At 39.4% G+C, this 20,216-nt stretch overlaps 1 protein-coding gene across 1 annotated transcript in view; it reads left to right on the forward strand.

Moving 5' to 3' along the window:
• FBN2 (fibrillin 2) overlaps nt 1-20,216 on the forward strand; it is a 260,961-nt gene that overhangs the window by 200,930 nt on the left and 39,815 nt on the right. The window contains exons 33-44 of the mRNA XM_046000771.1: nt 610-732; nt 2,287-2,412; nt 7,662-7,784; nt 8,335-8,457; nt 12,100-12,261; nt 12,971-13,039; nt 13,418-13,543; nt 15,020-15,145; nt 15,731-15,883; nt 18,762-18,830; nt 19,688-19,813; nt 20,005-20,130. Of these exons, the coding sequence (XP_045856727.1) occupies nt 610-732; nt 2,287-2,412; nt 7,662-7,784; nt 8,335-8,457; nt 12,100-12,261; nt 12,971-13,039; nt 13,418-13,543; nt 15,020-15,145; nt 15,731-15,883; nt 18,762-18,830; nt 19,688-19,813; nt 20,005-20,130 (1,452 nt within the window). The remainder of the gene's footprint in view (nt 1-609; nt 733-2,286; nt 2,413-7,661; nt 7,785-8,334; nt 8,458-12,099; nt 12,262-12,970; nt 13,040-13,417; nt 13,544-15,019; nt 15,146-15,730; nt 15,884-18,761; nt 18,831-19,687; nt 19,814-20,004; nt 20,131-20,216) is intronic.

Genomic DNA, 20,216 nt, shown 5'->3' on the forward strand with positions numbered 1-20,216 from the left:
CATCGTTCCAGTGCGAAGTTCACTGAGAACTCCCTCCCCAGTGGGACCTTCCTTGTTCCTACAGACCAAACGAGAGGCCCATTTTATTCCCCTTTTTCCATGGGACATACATGTTTGACATAATTGGTATTTCTGTGTTTAGCATGTTTCATTTTTACTAGACTAGACTCTGTGAGATCAAGAATTGGATCTTAGTTTCCTCATCTGTTCAAGGAACTTGAAAATTCTTTGCTAATTTTCCTGCTTTGAAATTCAGTTCCTAAACTTAGAATTTGACACTTTTTTCAGGATAAAGGAACCAGTGATCACATCTGTGCCCAGTAGGGTTCAAAAGGAAATGGTGCTAACCAGTTTACCTTTTAACCATTAAAATTCTAGCTTATTAGATATCCCACAAATATTTTTATTAATCATTTTAGCCCTGTTTGTAGAACTAACATTTTGGATTGTGGGTCTGAGATCCTAGAGAATTAGAATTGTGACCTTCATGTAAACTAAAACAAATCCTATTTGTCCACTCTACACTTAAGACAACTGAAAATCTGTCTGGGTGTTTAAATGTCCCATTTTTGTTTTTGAACTTGATGGCTCTCTTCTCTTGGCATGCAGACCTGGACGAATGTTCGAATGGAACCCACCAGTGTAGCATCAATGCTCAGTGTGTAAATACCCCGGGCTCCTACCGATGTGCCTGCTCTGAAGGGTTCACTGGAGATGGCTTTACCTGCTCAGGTGGGTGAGAGTCCTCAGGTGTGCTCTGGCATGGTTTTCATGGAACACTCCCTAAGCTTGCCCTCTTTGAAGAAAACTGTAGTTAAGGGGGGTGGGAATTCCCATTCCAATTTTTATCACTAAATGAATGACATAAGGGAAAACCATTCAGTGTCTTAAGATATAATATACATTCCACCCAGTCACTGCTAGTTCATGTGTTCCTCAGAATCTCAGGTCATCAGACTGTGTTGAAAAGATGAAATGAAATCACACAAGTGAAGGGGTTAGGAAAACACATCCTAAGAGTTCAGTAAATATTAGCTGCTACTGAGCGGCTCTTTGTTTTGCATTCCTTGAGAATAAGACATTTCTTCTTACACTCCTGTGAATGACAGCATCATTTTGCTGGTCATAAAGTATGATGCTTTTAAGATTGTGGAGATTGGTATTCCTCTGTTGAATTTCAGCACACACTTTAAACCTCCAGTTAAAAGACAGACTCTAATTTTGTTCTAATTATTGACTTCAAAAACACCGACTCATCATTTTCAGATGCTTCTTTAAGAAAACATGCTTATTTAATATTTAAAGCCTCATTACTTTTCAGCCTTGACTTATTGCTGCTTTTGTTGCATTTCTCGGCAACTGGGTGTGAAGGACAGAGCGAGGCCTTGGCTGGAGCGCAGCTACACTTACATGGTGGCCCAGCCACAGGAGCTGCACGGAGCCTCCCATTCCTCCTCTTATTTTTTTTTTTAATATTTTATTTATTTTACAGAGATCAAAAGTAGGCAGAGAAGCGGGCGCGGGGTGGGGGGCGGGGGAATCTCTGCTCTCTGCTGAGTGGAGAGCCTGATGAGGGGCTTGATCCCAGGACCCTGAGATTAGGACCTGAGCTGAAGGCAGAGGCTTAACCCACTGAGTCACCCGGGTGCCCCCTGTTCCTCCTCTTCTGACCCGCACAGGGTTGGTGAACTAAAAAAAACCATGCACGACAGGCAGCTCACACTCTACCTGGCAGATGTTAGGCCCTCCATCCTTGTTGCTTTCTGCACTACTCCTTTTTCCATTTGATAAGATTAAACAAATTGCCTGGTCTATGTCCTGTTCATTTGCATAATTAAGAGAGAAGTATTTTAATACAATCGTAGTGATGTGGAAAAAGCTCTCATATAGTAGTTAAACATACTTGAACTAGTAACAAAACAAGCTGTTAGTTCACTTGAAAGATTATAATCTTAGACACCCTTTTAAGATTGATTTCAGTGTTTTTGGTCATCCGTCAATGATGCTGGTATAATACTGATGCATCAAGGTGGCATGAAAAAGAACTAAGTTCCAAGAGATACCTGCCTTCTTTCTGTTAATCCGGCGATAATTGAATGTCAGAGTTTAGGTTAAACAGCTCTGTTAGCAAGTTGTACACCTTTATTTAGGGGGAATGTGACTGAGTGTTGTGCTATGTTCATGAGCATCCACTCCAGCCGGTAATGTTGACTCAGTTTTAGAGCAAGAAGAAGCCATGTCCCAACAAGGGGAACTTAATAGAGATGTCATTCACTTCTCCCACAGATGTCGATGAGTGCGCAGAAAACATCAACCTCTGCGAAAACGGGCAGTGCCTCAACGTCCCGGGTGCCTATCGCTGCGAGTGTGAGATGGGCTTCACTCCAGCCTCGGACAGCAGGTCCTGCCAAGGTGGGTCCCTCCGACTCCAGCTCATTTCCAAGCTGGATCGGCTACAGCACATGAAACCACAAAAAGGGCTGGAACGGGCTCCACCTGGAAGCAGAATACACAGCACATGCTGCACATATAAAAGTCATTCGTTTAAGCATGGATTATTCTGCCGAATGAATAATGATGAAGGCGGCTTTCATCTCTTATGAAGTTTTCCTGGCCAAGAGCCAGCAGTTGGAAGTTTGGCTCATTCCTTTTTTTTTTTAACCATTTCTTTTTTTCTTTTTCTTTTTTTTATTACTAAATGAACAACATGTGGAAAAACTATTCAGCTTTTTAAAACTAGGAGATACTATCTCCCCTAGTCACTGCTACGTAATGTGTTTATGAAAACCTCAGTAGCTTGTGTTGGGCATTCATCTTCATGTTTTAGTGTGCTGTCTGTCTGCAACTGGAAGTCCTCCTCGGAGACTCATCAAAGCCTGCACCTTTTGCCTAAGAGCAGTGTGTCCTTCCCTTAAGTGGTGGCATCATCCTCCTTTCCTAGAAACGGGACTTGTGACTAGTGTGATAGCTCTCCAAGAAAAAGAATGTGGATTTTCTCTTAGAGACTCAATTCTCTTTGCATATAGTGTGGGCCATCACTGTGTTCATGTGGAGTACATGAAATACACATGAGGAAAGGAAAAAGATTAAAAATAATTAATGAACCAGAAGGCTTTAACAAAACTAATGATTCATAGAAAACCTTTTAAAAAAGTAACTCAGGCTAAGTGCTGGGCAAAAATTATAAAATGAAACCAAGATTACTGGCTCTCCCTATGCTGGTGTCTAATAAGTGAACAGAAATAGGAAGTACCAGCATACATGGACACACACAGCTCACCAGTGTTGACCAGACAAAAACAAAGCCCACAATCTAGAATGGCTCAGAGTAGAGCCTGTATCCATCTCTCTGCCTGAAGTGGTATTAAAGAAAGGAGATGTGCCTAAAAGGTCATGGAAGTTTTAATACATATCCACCAATTTTTAGAGACTCAGACCAAGAGAATGAGTAGTAAACCCTGGGGAAGATGACACTAAAAACTGAAAGCATTCATGCTTTGACATTGACCTGTTAGACTGAGTTGAATCTAATGCATTTCATACAAGGCCATTGTAAAGTGAACTTCATTTTTTTCCCCTAGTCCTGGTTTCTTGTAAGCACCAAAGCTAATTAGTAGAAAATGTGAGTCAGTGTGGTTTTAGGATTACATTATTTATTACTCATTTCAACTTGACAAGAGTTGGTGGGAAAAGGAACAAGTCAGCAGTAGCCAGATACTTTAGCCAACGTAAAATTTCAAAAAAATTAATTCTTCCTGCCTAATAATTTCCCCCTTCATAATCCTATTCCTTTATCTGTGGGCTTGGCCCTTCCAGAACTTTGCCCCAGGCCTTCCGTGAGGTGAGGTAGTTTGTGTTTATTGTACTTGGTTCATATCTTGGTTTTTCACAGTGTATCATTGCCAGGCAGGGAAACACCTCTTGCCAGGACAACAGAGAGGCCCACAAGTCATTCATCCTCAGTGAGACCCTGCTCCACTTAGCTAAATGCCAAATTTTGAGATCCCAAAATGTATTCCATGGTTCTTCTTCTTTCTACTTGGTGTTGTCTTATCTCTCCCTACAAGATTGGCCTCATCTAGACAGTTTTTCCTGTATTTGCTAATTGGTTACTTGAGGCCTTCCCATCTGATTATAAGTATGTGCCCCTCTGAATTGACTTTCTGACCAACATTTTCCACTCAGCCTTTGCTTCTCCCCACAAATTCTCAGAATTTCTTTTTTTTTTTTTTTGAAGATTTTATTTATTTATTTGACAGAGAGATGAGAAGCAGGCAGAGAGAGAGGAGGAAGCAGGCTCCCCACTGAGCAAAGAGCCCAATGCGTGGCTAAATCCCAGGACGCCAGGACCATGACCCGAGCCGAAGGCAGAGGCTTTAACCCACTGAGCCACCCAGGCACCCCAGATTCTCAGAATTTCTGTAGGGCCCCAAAAGTTGCTGCAGTTGGCCATTTCCCAATATTCTCTACCAAAATGGGAGAATACAAAACCGGGAGGAAGCTCTTCAGGGACACGCTAGGATCCCATCAATGGAGTAAACATAGATATAGACCATTTGGTGTCATGTACGAAGAGACAAGAGAGGCCAGGTTCAATCAGCAGAAGAGCACACAGCACCCAGGGCAGCTCTTCCCACTTTATCCCCACCCCTTCCTCACCGTAGGCTAACTGAAGAGCAGCTTTAATGAAATCCATACCCCAGCTTGTCTTCCAAATAATGCCCAGATAAAGAGGAAGTGGAAATGTCTAGACGCTCTATCTAAACTACCAGAGTATATAAGAACCCATAAAAGGGCTGACCAAGTAGTGTGTCCACAAGTTGAAAGTAAGCAGCGGCAAGCCTGTAGGCGTCTTGTGAACAGCAGTGAAAGCACACACCAAAAGGAAAGAACCAACCCAGAGCAGAAGAAAACCACCCAAGGAATGAAAGCAAATTTTCCACAGGTACTTTGTGCCATAGATGACCTTAATGTGAGTCTAAATATGAGTGAACAAGATCAAAGAGATTATAAAAACAAGAAAAGACAAAAGGCAGAAGGGGAAATTGCAGAGCTTTGGGAAACAGCAAAATCAGAGACCTATTCAATAGACACAGCAGAGAACAGAAAAGATAGCGGTGAAAACATAATGACCAGCATAGACAATGGACAAAAAGAGGTGGACAAAAAAGTCAGAACAAGAAAGGGGGAAGAGCTTAACACTATGAGAGAAAAGACAAAGACCACAAATGGAAGTGTAATCAGTGTCTCTGAAGTGGAGAGCCTAAAATAAATGAATAGAAAAAAGTACTGAATGTCCAGACATTTCCCTGAAATGGAAGAAAGTGCTGAATGTTAGAGAAAAAGGTAAATCCAAGACCAGAGATTTAGCCCTCTTACTTTTGTTGACTTAAGCCATAGAGAAGGATTCTTTAGGCTCTAGATGGAGAAGGACCATCGCGAACAAAACCGAAACACTCAATACCAGAAGACATGAGAACAAGGCCCACAATATCCTGAGGACACATGAGAGGATTTTCTACCTCAGCAGTTAGTCAGTTATGAAAACAAAAGGCATATTCTCATATGTGAAATAATGCACAGAGAAAACACCTATGGGCCCTCCCTTCTTGGGTAACAAAAAAACTTAGAAGTGCAACACAAACATTGAAGAGAGAAATCTAAGAGTTGCAGTAAAAGACTAACTGATTCCTTTAAGAATCAACAGTAGATGCTTCAGAAATAACATTTAAAAGTGAAAATTACAGAACTAACAAAAAGAAGTTAGAAGCATATGTGAATGCTAATTTTTTTTAAAAAATTTTATTAATTTGACAGAGACAGAGAGAGGGACCACAAGCAGGGAGAGAGGGAGTGGGAGAAGACTCCCCGCTCAATGTGGGGATCCACCCCAGGCCCCAGGATCATGACCTGATCCGAAGGCAGAGGCCTAACAACTGAGGCACCCAGGCACCCCTAAATGCTAATTTTCTTATCATTCATGGCCCAGAAGCCATTAATACTGTCTCAAAATTATATTTGAATTTTAATATAAGGGGAAAAGAGCATCATCTTTTAGTGTTTTTCTTCAACTCTTAACATTAGAAAGTATCTCAGAAACTACGGAAATAAATACAAAATGATCTTCTGCATAGAAATTGTTTCAGCTTCACTCTGTGACTATGGCTAGAGCAGTATTTGGAATGATGTTCATCAATGACAGTTCCTTCTGGTGGATGGATTTCTGAGCGATTTTCTGCTTTTTCCACCTTATTTGTGTATTATTTTCTTGGTTTTTAATTTGCTATCAACAATTTTCTGTATTGTTTGAATTTCTGAGTATGCATCAATTTAAATAAAAACAAGACAGTATTTTGAAATACCTTCACTTGTGTAAGTATACCTAAGTATTACATTATTTAAATGGAAGTTACTTCTAATAAAGTTCATTTAGAAGTAAAATGCATATGAAGAGGGCTGATAGTACAGTTCCAGTTTCACTTCTAGATTAACAGTATTTAATCATAGAGTAGTTTAATGAGTCTGATTCATTTGTATAAAGAAAGTAACTGTCTTTATAGCCTCACCACAAAAAAAGACACATTAATCCATCAGTTGATTTTTTTTGTCCCCCAATAATTTATTTCTATTTACATTAGCACTACAAGCTCACTAATGATAAGCTGGACTGGCAGAAAAATGAAATTCCATCAGTTGATCTTTTAAACAAAGTTTGGACCACACTTGAAATCTAATATAGTTGAAACTCATTATTCCTTAACTATGATGAACAACCGACAGAACTTTTTAAACTTCATACCTAACTGTCTCTAGACAGCATGTTAGCGTGACTGGTCTCCTCTGGCCTAAAATGACATGCCTGCCCTGCCTTCTCAGAGTTTGAGGGCATTTGTGTACAGAAATGTCCATCTTCTTCCTGCAAGTAGAAATATAGGTTATGACTACAGCTGGACACATACCTATATGCCTTCACTTTCAAATGCACGAGGAGGATATCTTCTCCCTTACTGATTGAATTATAGCTTCACGGAAGAGTTTCATAAATGGAATTTTTATCTTCAATTCAGTGGAGACATTTTAATGAAATTTGTGAGAACATAGAGCAATGGTTGATCTCATTATATGCTATTAGAAAAAAAATACTTCCCTATTTAAAACTAACTTTATGATAACAGATTAGACTGCAGAATAAAAAAAGATCTTCAAAAAAGTTAAATAATTTTAATGGTATCTTTAATATTTAAAATATGTTCTATACTTTGTATGTTGTGGATGTTTAGAAGACATGTTTGTACTAAGTTATTAGAATCTTGGAATTTATTTTCATGTTTAGTTTTTCACAGTCTCATTCCATTGACATGTTCATATTTATTTTTTTTTATTTTTATGCCTTAGGCAAATTCTTTCTTTTTTAAAGTATGGTATAACCCAAGACGGTTAAAATGCTCAGTGAAATGAAATATTTCTTTTAGACCTTTGTTCCATAGATGAACATTAGTTGTTGCCATTTCTGCAGTCTACCTAGTCAAAGAAAACTTTTTACTACATAAAAACATATGGAAGAATGTTTTTATGTAGTTTTTAAGAAAAATTTATTAATGTGATAAAAATTAAATCAAAATGTCTTTGTACATAAGAGGTTATTTTTTTTTAATCCTCAGATATTGATGAATGCTCCTTCCAAAATATTTGTGTGTTTGGAACATGTAATAATTTGCCTGGAATGTTTCATTGTATCTGTGATGATGGTTATGAATTGGACAGAACCGGAGGGAACTGCACAGGTATGGCCAGTAAAGGGCTTGATCGTGTTCTTACTAGTTGAGGTGAATATTTTGTGCTAAGTATAAAAATTCCTCAAATTTCTGCTCAGCCCTCTGCTTAGCCTGCTTTATACTGCATGTTATGTATTTTTTTGGAAAAAAATTGACACACTTATTTTTAACTATGGGATTGATACATTTTATGTAAATAACTTAGTATTAAATATCTAACATGAAACTAGGAAACTGTTTCTTTGTATAAATGCGTGCATGTGTATGTACATAAATACATGTATCATTTAAGCAGATGGTAACATTTTTTTCTTCTTCAGCATCCCAACATCTAATTATTATTTATTAAAGAAGTTAAAGGATACTATCCTGAATACCATATTATTGATCTGTAGAACCTGTTGTAAATCTGGCCAAGGATTTGATCTCTGTTTCACTGTGCTGAGGCCTGCCCAGAGATCTTTAATAACTTGCAAAGATTCTGCCAAATTTGTGGAGATAGCAGTGTGCAGAGAAAAAGTAAAGATGTTGATGTGGGCATTTTAAATGCTTTTCCTAGATATTGATGAGTGTGCAGATCCCATAAACTGTGTAAATGGCCTATGTGTCAACACTCCTGGTCGCTATGAGTGTAACTGCCCCCCGGATTTCCAGCTGAACCCCACTGGTGTGGGTTGTGTTGGTAAGTGAAACAAAACTATATAGAGTTAAATATTCGCACTTTCATGGTAATGCACTGTGGTGAGTATTTGCTGTAATTAATTTGAAAACATAATAGTCCTTTCCCTTAACAGACTCCAGATTACCAATATGTATGTTTACTCGTGTCTTGGTTATCTTCCAAGACAAAGAAAGGAGTCGGAAAAGGAGTGACAGCCTAGATAGCAAAGTGGCTCTCAACCTAAGCTGCACAGTAAAATCCCATTTGGAAACGCCAAAATCTACTGATTCCTACTTCACATCCAGAAATTGAGTCATTGGTGCCTCAGTATTACTTTAAAACTTTGTTGGAGCAAAGGCTATGAACAGGCAGCTGATAAAAGAGAGTACTGCAAAGCGAACAAAGACAATGAGCAAATGCCCAAAGTCTTTAGTAATAAGAATAAATCAAAACATCTGTATAACTATCACTTTATGCCTAACACACTGGCAAAACTGTGGCAACCTGTTTGGTGTAAAGTGTTGGTAGGAGCATGGACCTCAAGGAGCACTCTCTTCTCCTGGTAGAAGTAAAGATCAGGGTAGCTTTGCAGAGAAGATTCTTGGAGAACCGTACCCAGATTAACTGTCAGCATATCATCAATTTAGGTTTTGATTTTCTTTGTAGAGCAGTTCTGTCTTTGTGTGGTTTGATATTTAATTGGCTTGTTTTTTCTCAGAGGTCTTCCAAAGAATGGAGGCTCATTCTATCTTAAAAGTACCATAATGGCCCGTTAGACCCTCCTCTGAGTCTAAGATGCAATGTGAGATGTTGATGATCTTGTTTTCCCTTTGTCCTAAAATTTTTTGCCATTTTATTATTTTAGGTTTTATTTTATCATTACTCACCAGTTAGGTCCAATGATGCTAAAAACAAAGATGAAAATAATAAAGTGGAAAATCATGCCATCACCTAGAAGGATTGATATAATAGTGAAAAAAAATGCCATCATTTCATAATCTTCAGTTTTCTTACGGTGTTGTTCCAGGGTGGCATCATTTTCCAAGAAGGTATAAAAGAACATTGGAGACACTATATTTGGAATCTTCTTTAGGCACCTATTTAACACAGTTGAGATTTCAGAAGTTTTCACTTTCTGGCCATGGGCAAAGAAAGAAAATAGGGTGTGAAAAACATTTCCCAGTTGTCAGGTGGATCAGGAGATGGATCTGGAGATGAATGCAACATAGACTCCAGTCTAGATTCTAACGATGGTGAAATTAGTTGTAGAAGCCAAATGCCAGGCTGCGAGTCTTCAGAGACCAACATTCTTGATGAGATTTTTCAAATTCAAGAATCAAAGAGTGAGCAAATAGTAGACCTCTGTAGACAGAGGAAATATGATCTTCTCATCTCTTAGTAGGAAGAACCTCAACGTGCAGTATTTAACAAGTATTTGAGTCATCCCTCCTATTCTTTTATACCCCAAATTTGATTGACGCAGGTAAAAGGTGCAGGTATTTAGACAAAGGTTATTAAAAGAAAATATGGCATGTAGAAAGATCACTGAGCTGACTATCCTAACTGGTGTTGATAAATCCAAAAGTAATTTTTTTTTTAAATTTATGGAGCAAAGAAAACAGCTGTCCTCTCATCACCAAAGTGAGGAGCTGTCAGAGTTTTCAAAAATGTCTTCAGACATTGTGTTTTAATGATGCAAGAAAAAGAATAAGAAGTAATGATAAGCTAGAAGCTATTATAGATGTGTTTGAAATGTGTAATCAGTTTTTACAAAGTGGATATGTTTCAGGTTCATGCATGGCAGCTGATGGGCAGGTAATTGTGTTCATAGGACCATCTCAGTCACGCATCTCTCCAAAACCAAGAAAATCTGGAAGAAAAATTTGAATTAGAGATGATTAAGTTTTTACTAGAATTTTTAGTAAAGTTGTTTCACTGTACCTTTTTTTTCCTGTGAATTATTTTCTAAGTTATTAGAAAAAATTGAAAACTTCCATTTGATGCAGATGGTAAATGCCAGTGACTGTATTTCCTGATACTGAGGGCTAAGAATATGGAAACTGTGAACCAGCAGTTTCTCCATTGGCTCTAAGTGGCAAAGAAAGAAACTGACAGGCCCATCCACAGACATGGGTAAAGACATTGGTAGCATGGACTTCAGAACCATTTCTGGAGAGTAGATAGATTGTAAAAGAATGACAATTGGCTACCCTGTAGAGCTGACAGATTGCATATAATAAAAACGGAATGAGGCCTATGACAAAATACCTTTTATGGACATTTAAAATGTGCTCATGGAAACCAAAATGCTCATTTTTCAAGAACACAGACATAAAATTATTATTAAACACATTCAGATGGTTGGTAAGAGAACGAGAAGTGAGAGAGCGCAGGCAGGGCAGGAGGAAGCATGAATGCATGCAAACCTAGTAAGAGCAGAACCAAGGCTTAGTTCGTCTCTCTGTACTTGAGATTAAGCAACAAAAACAAGAAAGAAAGAAAGAAATTAAAGGCTTTCCAAGTGATTCTCATGAGCAATCAGGTATGAAAGCTACATTGTAGGCCATATTGAGGACTCGAGATTATACTCTGACTGAGAAGGTAAGCTGTTGGAAGTACTTCTGAAGGGTTACTGTGGGTATGGGGTGGGGGGGCTGTCAGCTGTCATCAGGTCAAGGACTGAAGTCAAGAGTTGAGTTAGGAAACCATTGCAATGGTCCAGGAGAGAGGTGGCAGTGGCCTGGTTCAGACTGTGGTGATGATAGGGGCAGTGGTGAGAGGTCACATTTCAGATACGGAAGTGACTGACTTTACTACTAGATTGAATACGGGATGACAGTAAGGAGTCAAAGACTGACTCCAAGGTTTAGGGCCTGAGCAACTGAAAAAAATGGAGCTGTGTTTATTGAAAATGCCAAAGACCCAAGAGAGGAGTGGAATACGTTTTATATGTGGAGAACGGAGAATCAAGAGTTTGATTTTAGATGAGTTAACTTTAAAGCAACTATTGGATATCTAAGGGGAGAAATCAAACAAGCAGCTGGCAGAACGGCCTAGGGTTCTGGGAAGAGATGAAAAACAGAAATGTTAATTTGAGAGTTCTGAGCAAAAACATAGGATTTAAAGTTACGGAACTAATGATCTAGATGATAATTATGGATCGAGAGCTGGGAAAGACTGAAATTCTTTGATGTCTTAAGTATCCCCTCTAAAGTTGTTACTGACTGCGGTGCCCAAAATTCTCAAAGGTCTCTGTGCAAACTCAACTGAAACCGGATAATGGGGAGGGAAGGAAGGAGATGGGGTTATTGATATTTCTTTGATAGGACACACAGCTTTAAGCTGACTTCTCTGGGATTTTATTTCCATTTTGATAAACTCATGATACTGATTGATTATGACAAAAATTTCTTTCATTCCTATTAATGAAGATCCAGAAGTTCCCCCAAATGAGCAGTTTCTCATCATCTTGTTTAGTCTGTGATCTGTATTGATCTCTAAATATAGGAAAGTCCCATTTTTACTCATTCCTACAACACAATCGTGTGAGAGGTGAAGATGAACATTTCACATTCATGTGTAGATTCAGAATTTCATCCTTTGCATGGCCTCTCCCCAAAAAGGCATTTTTACTAAGATTTAAGCTCCTGTGTTGCTCTGCAGACAACCGAGTGGGCAACTGCTACCTGAAGTTCGGGCCTCGAGGAGACGGGAGTCTGTCCTGCAACACCGAGATCGGGGTTGGCGTGAGCCGCTCCTCCTGCTGCTGCTCCCTGGGGAAGGCCTGGGGGAACCCCTGCGAGACATGCCCCCCTGTCAATAGCAGTGAGTAGGGCTCCACATAGGAGCCAGGGAACAAAGTGGCTGCTAAAGACTCACTCGTTTTCTTCTTGTGCTGAGGGAGGGGGTAACGGTGAGGGGAAGAGTGTGACCTTGGGCTGCTTTCAGGGATGATGCTGGAACCCGCCAAGAGGGTTTGATACAAAAGGAATTGGAAGTGCTCTCTTTTTAATGTTTTTCATGATATGATAAAAAGAAAAAACAATTGTTAACCCCATTCCAGTGTGAATGGTGGCATTGTCAGTCCTCCTTGGGATCACAAAGATCATACCTGGTTCTTCTCAGGGATTGTTGTAGTTCGGGTTCCTACACGTGTTGTACTCCTCAAGTCTGTCGACTGTGTCTGCAGCTGAAACGTGTGTTCTTAGATAGACACCCATGAAACTTGGGAATGGTTGAGTCAGTTTATTAACTAGCCAAAAAAAGTTGTGTATTAAACTTTCTGCTTTAGAAGCTTTTTTCTTTAGTCAAAAACACATGGTTTTTGTTATTCTATTGTATGTGTAACTTGTGAAGTAGTGACCTTAGTTCAAGTAAACTGTAATAAAGACTTAAATGTATTTGAAAGGGCACTAGAGAATGGAGTTTACTCCGCTTAGAGTGTGTTTTGAGTCTGGCAACTACAAAATGCTTCTTCATTGTCTCAGCCCCTTGAACACTGGTGTCAAATCTCTTCTCTCCCATTGTTTTGTAGCTGAGTATTATACCTTGTGTCCTGGAGGTGAGGGCTTCAGACCCAACCCCATCACAATCATCTTAGAAGGTGAGTGCACCTCTAATTGTCATCCAGATTTAAACAAGATAAAGAGAAAAGCTGACAGAAAAGTTAGTGTGGGGCAATCTAAATAAGATTATTTTGCAAAATGACAGTGGGACAGCCAGTTACCAGCTTGCCGAAGAACCACTGGTAACTGGGAAAGATAGGATCCATGACAGTCATTGGATGTCTGATTGCTCTGCAGAGAAACTCTTATCCCCAGTTTGCTTTAACCAGTCTTGGGTTTTAGCAAATTTGCATGACAAAGCAAATTATCCGTGGCATGGAAGTCTCTGTGGGTTATACAGCATCACACATTGGAGGGCTCTAACAGAAACCTTGATGGTGGTACTTGCTGTGAGTGAGCTGTCTGTCCTTCTGCAGATATCGATGAATGCCAGGAGTTACCAGGTCTCTGCCAGGGTGGAAACTGCATCAACACTTTTGGAAGCTTCCAGTGTGAATGCCCGCAAGGCTACTACCTCAGTGAGGAGACCCGCATCTGTGAAGGTGAGCTGCATAGACACCTTCAAGTTGTTAGCACTCTTTAGAACACAGTTACTGTTAACCTTGTTCATAACTTTTATCTTGTCCTAGCCGTGCTGCTCAGTTCTACAGTGATAGATAAATTAATTTACAGCTTAGATGCTATAATTTACTGCGATTTTTCTCTGAGTGCATGGATTGATTATAAATGGGGAAAGCTGGATTCATGTGAAAACATCAGTATCAAGTAAGTTATTAGCTCAAATATGGATAAGAGTTCTATTTTACATACAGCAAATAGGTAAACTAGAATGCAACTACTAAGTTACTATTTTTCAGTAATTTTTAAATGTCAGGAGGCATCGTATGAAGACGTTCAAAGATGATGCTGATGCCTTTCTTGCTTCCATCCCCTCACTCCTCTGTCTCCCTGCTAGACAGGGAGCTTCTTGACACAAGGTCCACATCTTCGTCATCCTTCTAGCTGCAGGTTCTAACTTACAGAAGACTCTTGGGGTTTATTTATGGAAGGAATGAATAAGTTTTTCTAAAAAATGAACATTAAACGTGTAAATATAATTTTTCCATTATAACCTTTTCTTTAGAACACATTAGATAAATGTTTCTAGAAGAAATATGGTTTAGTAAGGAGAATAAGCAGGAGCTGCACTCCTAGAATCCCTGAATGGCTGCTAATTTGAAGGGAGCTATGCAGAGTAAGACTTTCCTCAGAATCAGACCTGTAACTACAGGAACAAACTGATGGTTGCCAGAGGGGGTTAGCATGATGGGTGAAGGGGAGAGAGAGGTACAGGTTTCCAGTTATAGAATGAAGAGGTCATGGAATGAATCACACAGCATAGGGAATATGATCACTGATATTGAAATAGTGATGGAACAGGACAGACAGTAGCTTTGTTTTTTGTGAGCACGGCATACATATGAACTTGTCCAATCACTGAGTTGTACAGCCGAAACTAAGGTGATGATGTATGTCAGCTCCTCTCAAATTTATGAAAAAGGTAAAGGCTTTCTTAACTGCCTTCAGTTTAAAGTCAGCATTAAACTTTAGTTTAAATGACAGAAGAGGACAGCAAGCATTATAACACTTCCATTTGAAGAATGTGAAATTTCAGTTAAAAAAATATGAGTGCCTGTAGACCCAGGGTGATCAGTGCCTAGTCGCACAGGTGGGCACTCTGTGCAAGGGTGTTGAGCGGGTGGGGGGCAGGAATATGGGTGCCTTGCATATTATTTTTGCCACTTCAGAAAAAATTTCTTCTGATCACCTCTATTTTTGAATATTGGCTTTTTTTTTCTTTTAAAAAAAAGACATACTTCATGTCAGGTAAATGCATATTTTGGGGTCTTTTCTGTAGAACTGCTTTAAATTCTAAATTTTTTTTAAAATATGGATTTAGGGAATCAGCCATATATTTTGTTTAGTGGCTTAAATGCTATAAATTCATGATACAATAACTGTCTCCTTGCCTGTTGTAGATATCGACGAATGTTTCGCGCACCCTGGCGTGTGCGGGCCTGGGACATGCTACAACACGCTGGGGAATTACACTTGCATCTGTCCGCCCGAGTACATGCAGGTCAACGGAGGCCACAACTGCATGGGTACGTGAGGCCTTGGACAGGGGTGAGGTCACATGCTCGGGTACTCAGGACTCAGTAGGATTGGTTCAGAAAATTTGGAAATTTAAGTATTTATGAATGATGCAGTATTCCACAGGCTTATAAAATTGTGCATATTTGTTTGGGCTTGAGATACATATTTCCATGGTCCAAAGCCCGAGTCTGAGACACAAAATGTCATCCAATGTGACACTTATCTATTCCTAAATAATTTGTTTTCCATTCATGTCAGGGGAACATTATTTTACAAACAAGAGAACATTTAAAATTTAATAATTATGTTACTTTTAAAATTAAATCAGTGCCTTTGAGTAGAGAAATGAGTATCTGTTCATTTTGTTTGCCAAGTAAATTATAAATGGAAATCGCTTATCTGAAAATGGGAGAGATCGAAGTTAATCTATGTATGATTTATGTTCAACTTAAAGGATTATTTTAAGTTGCCTCCACATGGCTAAAAAGTACTTCAGAGTTGTTAATCAAGAAAGCTCGTTGTCTCCAGGTACATGGATTTCATTAGTAGCTGCTTCCCGCTCTGACTGCTGGGCTTGTTTTTCTGTTACGTAGACATGCGAAAAAGCTTTTGCTACCGAAGCTATAACGGAACCACTTGTGAAAATGAACTGCCTTTTAATGTGACAAAGAGGATGTGCTGCTGCACGTACAATGTGGGCAAAGCCTGGAACAAACCATGTGAGCCGTGCCCGACCCCAGGAACAGGTAAGCGCACAGCCGAGCTGCTGCTGCCGGCCCAGCTGGTGACATGTGTGTATGACAGCTGAGTCCAAGCCAATGTGTGCTAAAACCAGACATATTCGGTTCTGAGAATACCCAAGGGCATCGTAGGTCATAGGACGCCATGTCCCAAGTGGCCCTTTTTGGGGTTCAAATACGAATTTCTGAGGTATCTTTTGAGGAGGCATCTAGATCCTGAAAATAAGCCCTGCTGCTAAAGAGTGAACCTGTATAGTACCGGTCCATTTAAGTTCATTATTTTATAGTGTTCTGGTGAATTAGTCAGTTACTCATCAAGCAGGTACTTACTGAGCAACTGCCATGTGTCACTGTGGTCAACTTGGAAGGTGTCTTATTTGATTTAAAACCTGTGGTAATTTCAAGTCCATCAAATTCACTAGGTATTGTTTTGTTTCCATCATGAAACCGCCTCCCCAAAAAGGATTTGATGAGCAGACCTCACATGAAAGCAGCCTATAGCCAACATGTTTTCTTTTTTTTTTTCTAAAGATTTTTATTTATTTATTTGAGAGACAGATCACAAGTAGGCAGAGAGGAAGGGAAGCAGGCTCCCTGCTGAGCAGAGAACCCCATGCAGGGCTCCATCCCAGGACCCTGAGATCATGACCTGAGCTGAATGCAGAGGCCTACCCCACTGAGCCACCCATGCACCCCAACCAACATGTTTTCTTATACATATGTTTCCCCCCAAACTTATCTGAAATTTTTAGGCAGAAAATAAAACTAGTCTTTACATGGTAAAATTTTTCTCACAAACTAGAAGATAAAAAATTGCTGCGAGAGCAAAAAAAATGAATGCCTTAAAATTGTTGCTTGTTCAGGTTCATTTATGATGTAGACAGTTACTTTCAATATTTGTAGACCCTAAGCATTGCACCAATCAGACAAACGAGAAACAGTGATTATGCATTTGTTGCCAAACATTGCTTAGGGAACACATATTCAAATGTGTTGCTATAATTAATGCAGTAATGAAATGAAAATAAGGAGAAACAGGAAGAGTGACATAGGGAGCCTTTCTTGGGGACTCTAATTCAGTGGATAAATGGATTTTCTTAACTAACTTGCCATAGTTGTGCTCCGAAAAAAACAAATGGAAACATTTTTAGAATTCTGTAATTTAAAAACTCCCATCAGTTAGAAATTGAAGATCACTGGGTTGGGAAATTAAATATCACTCTTTGGTTTTTTATTGTTGTTGTTGTTTTTATTTATTGATTTCAGAGGTGGGGGGGGAGAGAGAGAGCACGTAGTGGGGAGGCACAGGGAAAGGGAGAGAAGCAGACTGTGCCCTGAGCAGGGATCCCGATGTGGAGCTTGATCCCTTGACCCCAAGATCATGACATGAGCCAAAATCAAGAGTTGGACACATACCTGACTGAGCCACCCAAGAGCCCCTAAATATTATTTTTGTAAGAAGTAAAGGCCTTAGATGTAAGAGGACATGTCTGCATTTATATTCAAGTTCCGCCACTTACTATCTGACCTCATGTAGATGATTCCTCCTTTCTGAAGGAGAATAGATGATAAATTAGAGAATAGATGATAAATTAGAAATGACAGTAACTAATTCATATGGCTCTACAGTAAATGAGAGGATGCATATAAATTACAATTTACGCATTGCCAGGCTCTTATAAACTACTGAATTGAGCATCTGTCATGTGTCTCTCTGTGTATGTTGTGGGTGCTGAGTTGAGCTTTGGTGGATGGAGCACACAGAGCCCCCCTCCCTGATAGCATGTCACATATGGTCTGCTCTCCCTGCTTTACCTAACAGTGTTGTCAGGAGTTTTACTCATGTGTTGCCGTGGGCGTCAGAAGCGATCTGCTTCTTAAAAAATGAGAATTCTCTTAAACTTCTATTAGCTTGGTGAATTATGTGATAGGAGTAACTGTTTTAGTCTGTTTTATGCTATGATGCATTATTTCTGATGCGTCAAATTTCACATTACAACAAAATAGACATTTATGTTTAAAAAGATGAGATGGAATGCCTGGGAGGCTCAGTCGGTTAAGCCACTGCCTTTGGCTGAGGTCATGATCCTGGTCCCAGAGTTCTGGGATCGAGTCCCACGTCAGGCTTCTTGCTCAGCAGGAAGCCTGCTTCTCTCTCTCTCTGCCTCTGCCTGCCACTCTGCCTGCTTATGCACGCGCTTTCTCTCTCTCTCTGACAAATAAATCTTAAAAAAAAAAAAAAAGATGAGACAAAATTAGTGTCTCATTCATTATACATCTGTTTCGCACTAGGACAACTGTTTTTGCATACCTGTGCCTTTGTGCAATTTGTAATCCCTTTTTAAATTTGTACTCTAGGGGTGCCTGGGTGGCTCAGTGGGTTAAAGCATCTGCCTTCGGCTCAGGTCATGATCCCAGGGTCCTGGGATCGAGCCCCGCATCGAGCTCTCTGCTCTGCAGGGAGCCTGCTTCCTCCTCTCTCTCTGCCTGCCTCTCTGCCTAGTTGTGATTTCTCTCTGTCAAATAAAATACTTAAAAAAAAAATTTGTACTCTAACCTGGTTTTTCGATGTATATAAATTAGATCATTATTAAAGATCTGCATATCCAAAGAACAAAAGAATTTAAATGCCTACAGTAAATATTTTGAGTCTTGTAATATTTACTTCTAATATCAGAGCATTAAAAAGTTAATGAGGTTAATAATGGTAAAGAATGACTAGAATCTGCTTCTGGCAGAAGCTGGTAATATTATCAAGTAAATATAATTGAGATTAAAATATCGTCATGAGTAATATAAAATGTATTTGTCAGTACAAGTATGTAAAATGTTATTTGAAAGGAGTTTGAGAATTTTAAGAGTGTATTTGCTTCATCTTTTAAAGCTGACTTTAAAACCATATGTGGAAATATCCCTGGATTCACCTTTGACATTCACACCGGAAAAGCTGTTGGTAAATTTTCCAGATTATTTTTATTTTAATACGTATAGGTAGCATTTTGTAAAAGTTTCTTTGGTGTTTTTAAAGCTTAAAGTGCCATAAAATACAATAATCTGGAGTCTGATCTAGTACAGTTAGGAAGGAACTAACACGTTTACAGCCTCTACCCAAGTGTTAATAAGGGTATTACTCTGTCAACATAGTTTGGTGATTGTGTTATGATAGTTGTAGGACTGTCTCAAGATTTCATACATATCAAGCTAACACCTAAGTTTTTCTTCTCATGAATATTATATTACATGACTCTAAATCATCCACTTTATTGTGCCCTTTAGTTGCTCTTTTTATAACTATATACTTACGTTTTTGGTATATTTTTGCAGGATCCCTTCCTACTGATTACTTAGGAATTTGCAGAATTATCAGTTATACAAATCATTTTCTTCTGAATGTTGTTCAATATCTTTCTATTGTTCATTGTACTTTTTTTTCCTCAAAGATAAAGTAAGCAATATAATTTTAAGAAAACCTAGCTTTGTTCATTAGATGAATAGCAGTAGTTATTATGGAAGCCTGAAACACGACTTGAAGAGGAAGCTTGATTCCCTAGGAAGTTTATTTGGTACATTGACACTAAAAATCACTTGGTGTAGTTGATCGGCTACAACACTATTCAAAGGAAAGTACTCTATCTTGTGGCCTATATGCTTTTGTAAACCAAAAAAATCATTCATGGCACTCTGGAATTTATTTTTATGATGCTGAGTGAGTGTTCTCATTCCAGCATACATGTAGCACTGTCAAAGGTTTTTAATAGTAAATATGTCAAGCAGAACTGCATATATGTTACCGAATCTGTTCACTTTCAGACATTGATGAGTGTAAAGAGATCCCAGGCATTTGTGCAAACGGTGTGTGCATCAACCAGATTGGCAGTTTCCGTTGTGAATGCCCCACGGGGTTCAGTTACAATGACCTGCTCTTGGTCTGTGAAGGTAATCCAAACAACACATGACCCCCAGCCAGATGAGTTCAGTGGACACAAATGGGTTTTAGATGGCCTCCTGATTTGTACAGGGTCTTCTGAGGTACTGAGCAGTATTGAGGAGTGGGTCACCACACGGGTGAAGTGAAGGTAATACTCTCGCAATAAGGAGTCCTTACCTTGGCCTTGTTGCTCTTGCAGACATTGACGAGTGCAGCAACGGTGACAATCTGTGTCAGCGGCATGCAGACTGCCTCAACAGCCCGGGCAGTTACCGCTGTGAGTGTGCAGCTGGCTTCAAGCTCTCCCCCAATGGAGCCTGCGTAGGTGAGAGGCCAAACCCCATGCCCTCCCCTGCCTTCCTCCAAGCAGCTGGCCATGCTTTCCTCTCATAACCTATTTTCAGAGAGAAT

This window comes from Meles meles, chromosome 3, assembly GCF_922984935.1.
Source record: "Meles meles chromosome 3, mMelMel3.1 paternal haplotype, whole genome shotgun sequence".
In the NCBI taxonomy this organism is placed as follows: Eukaryota; Metazoa; Chordata; class Mammalia; order Carnivora; family Mustelidae; genus Meles; species Meles meles.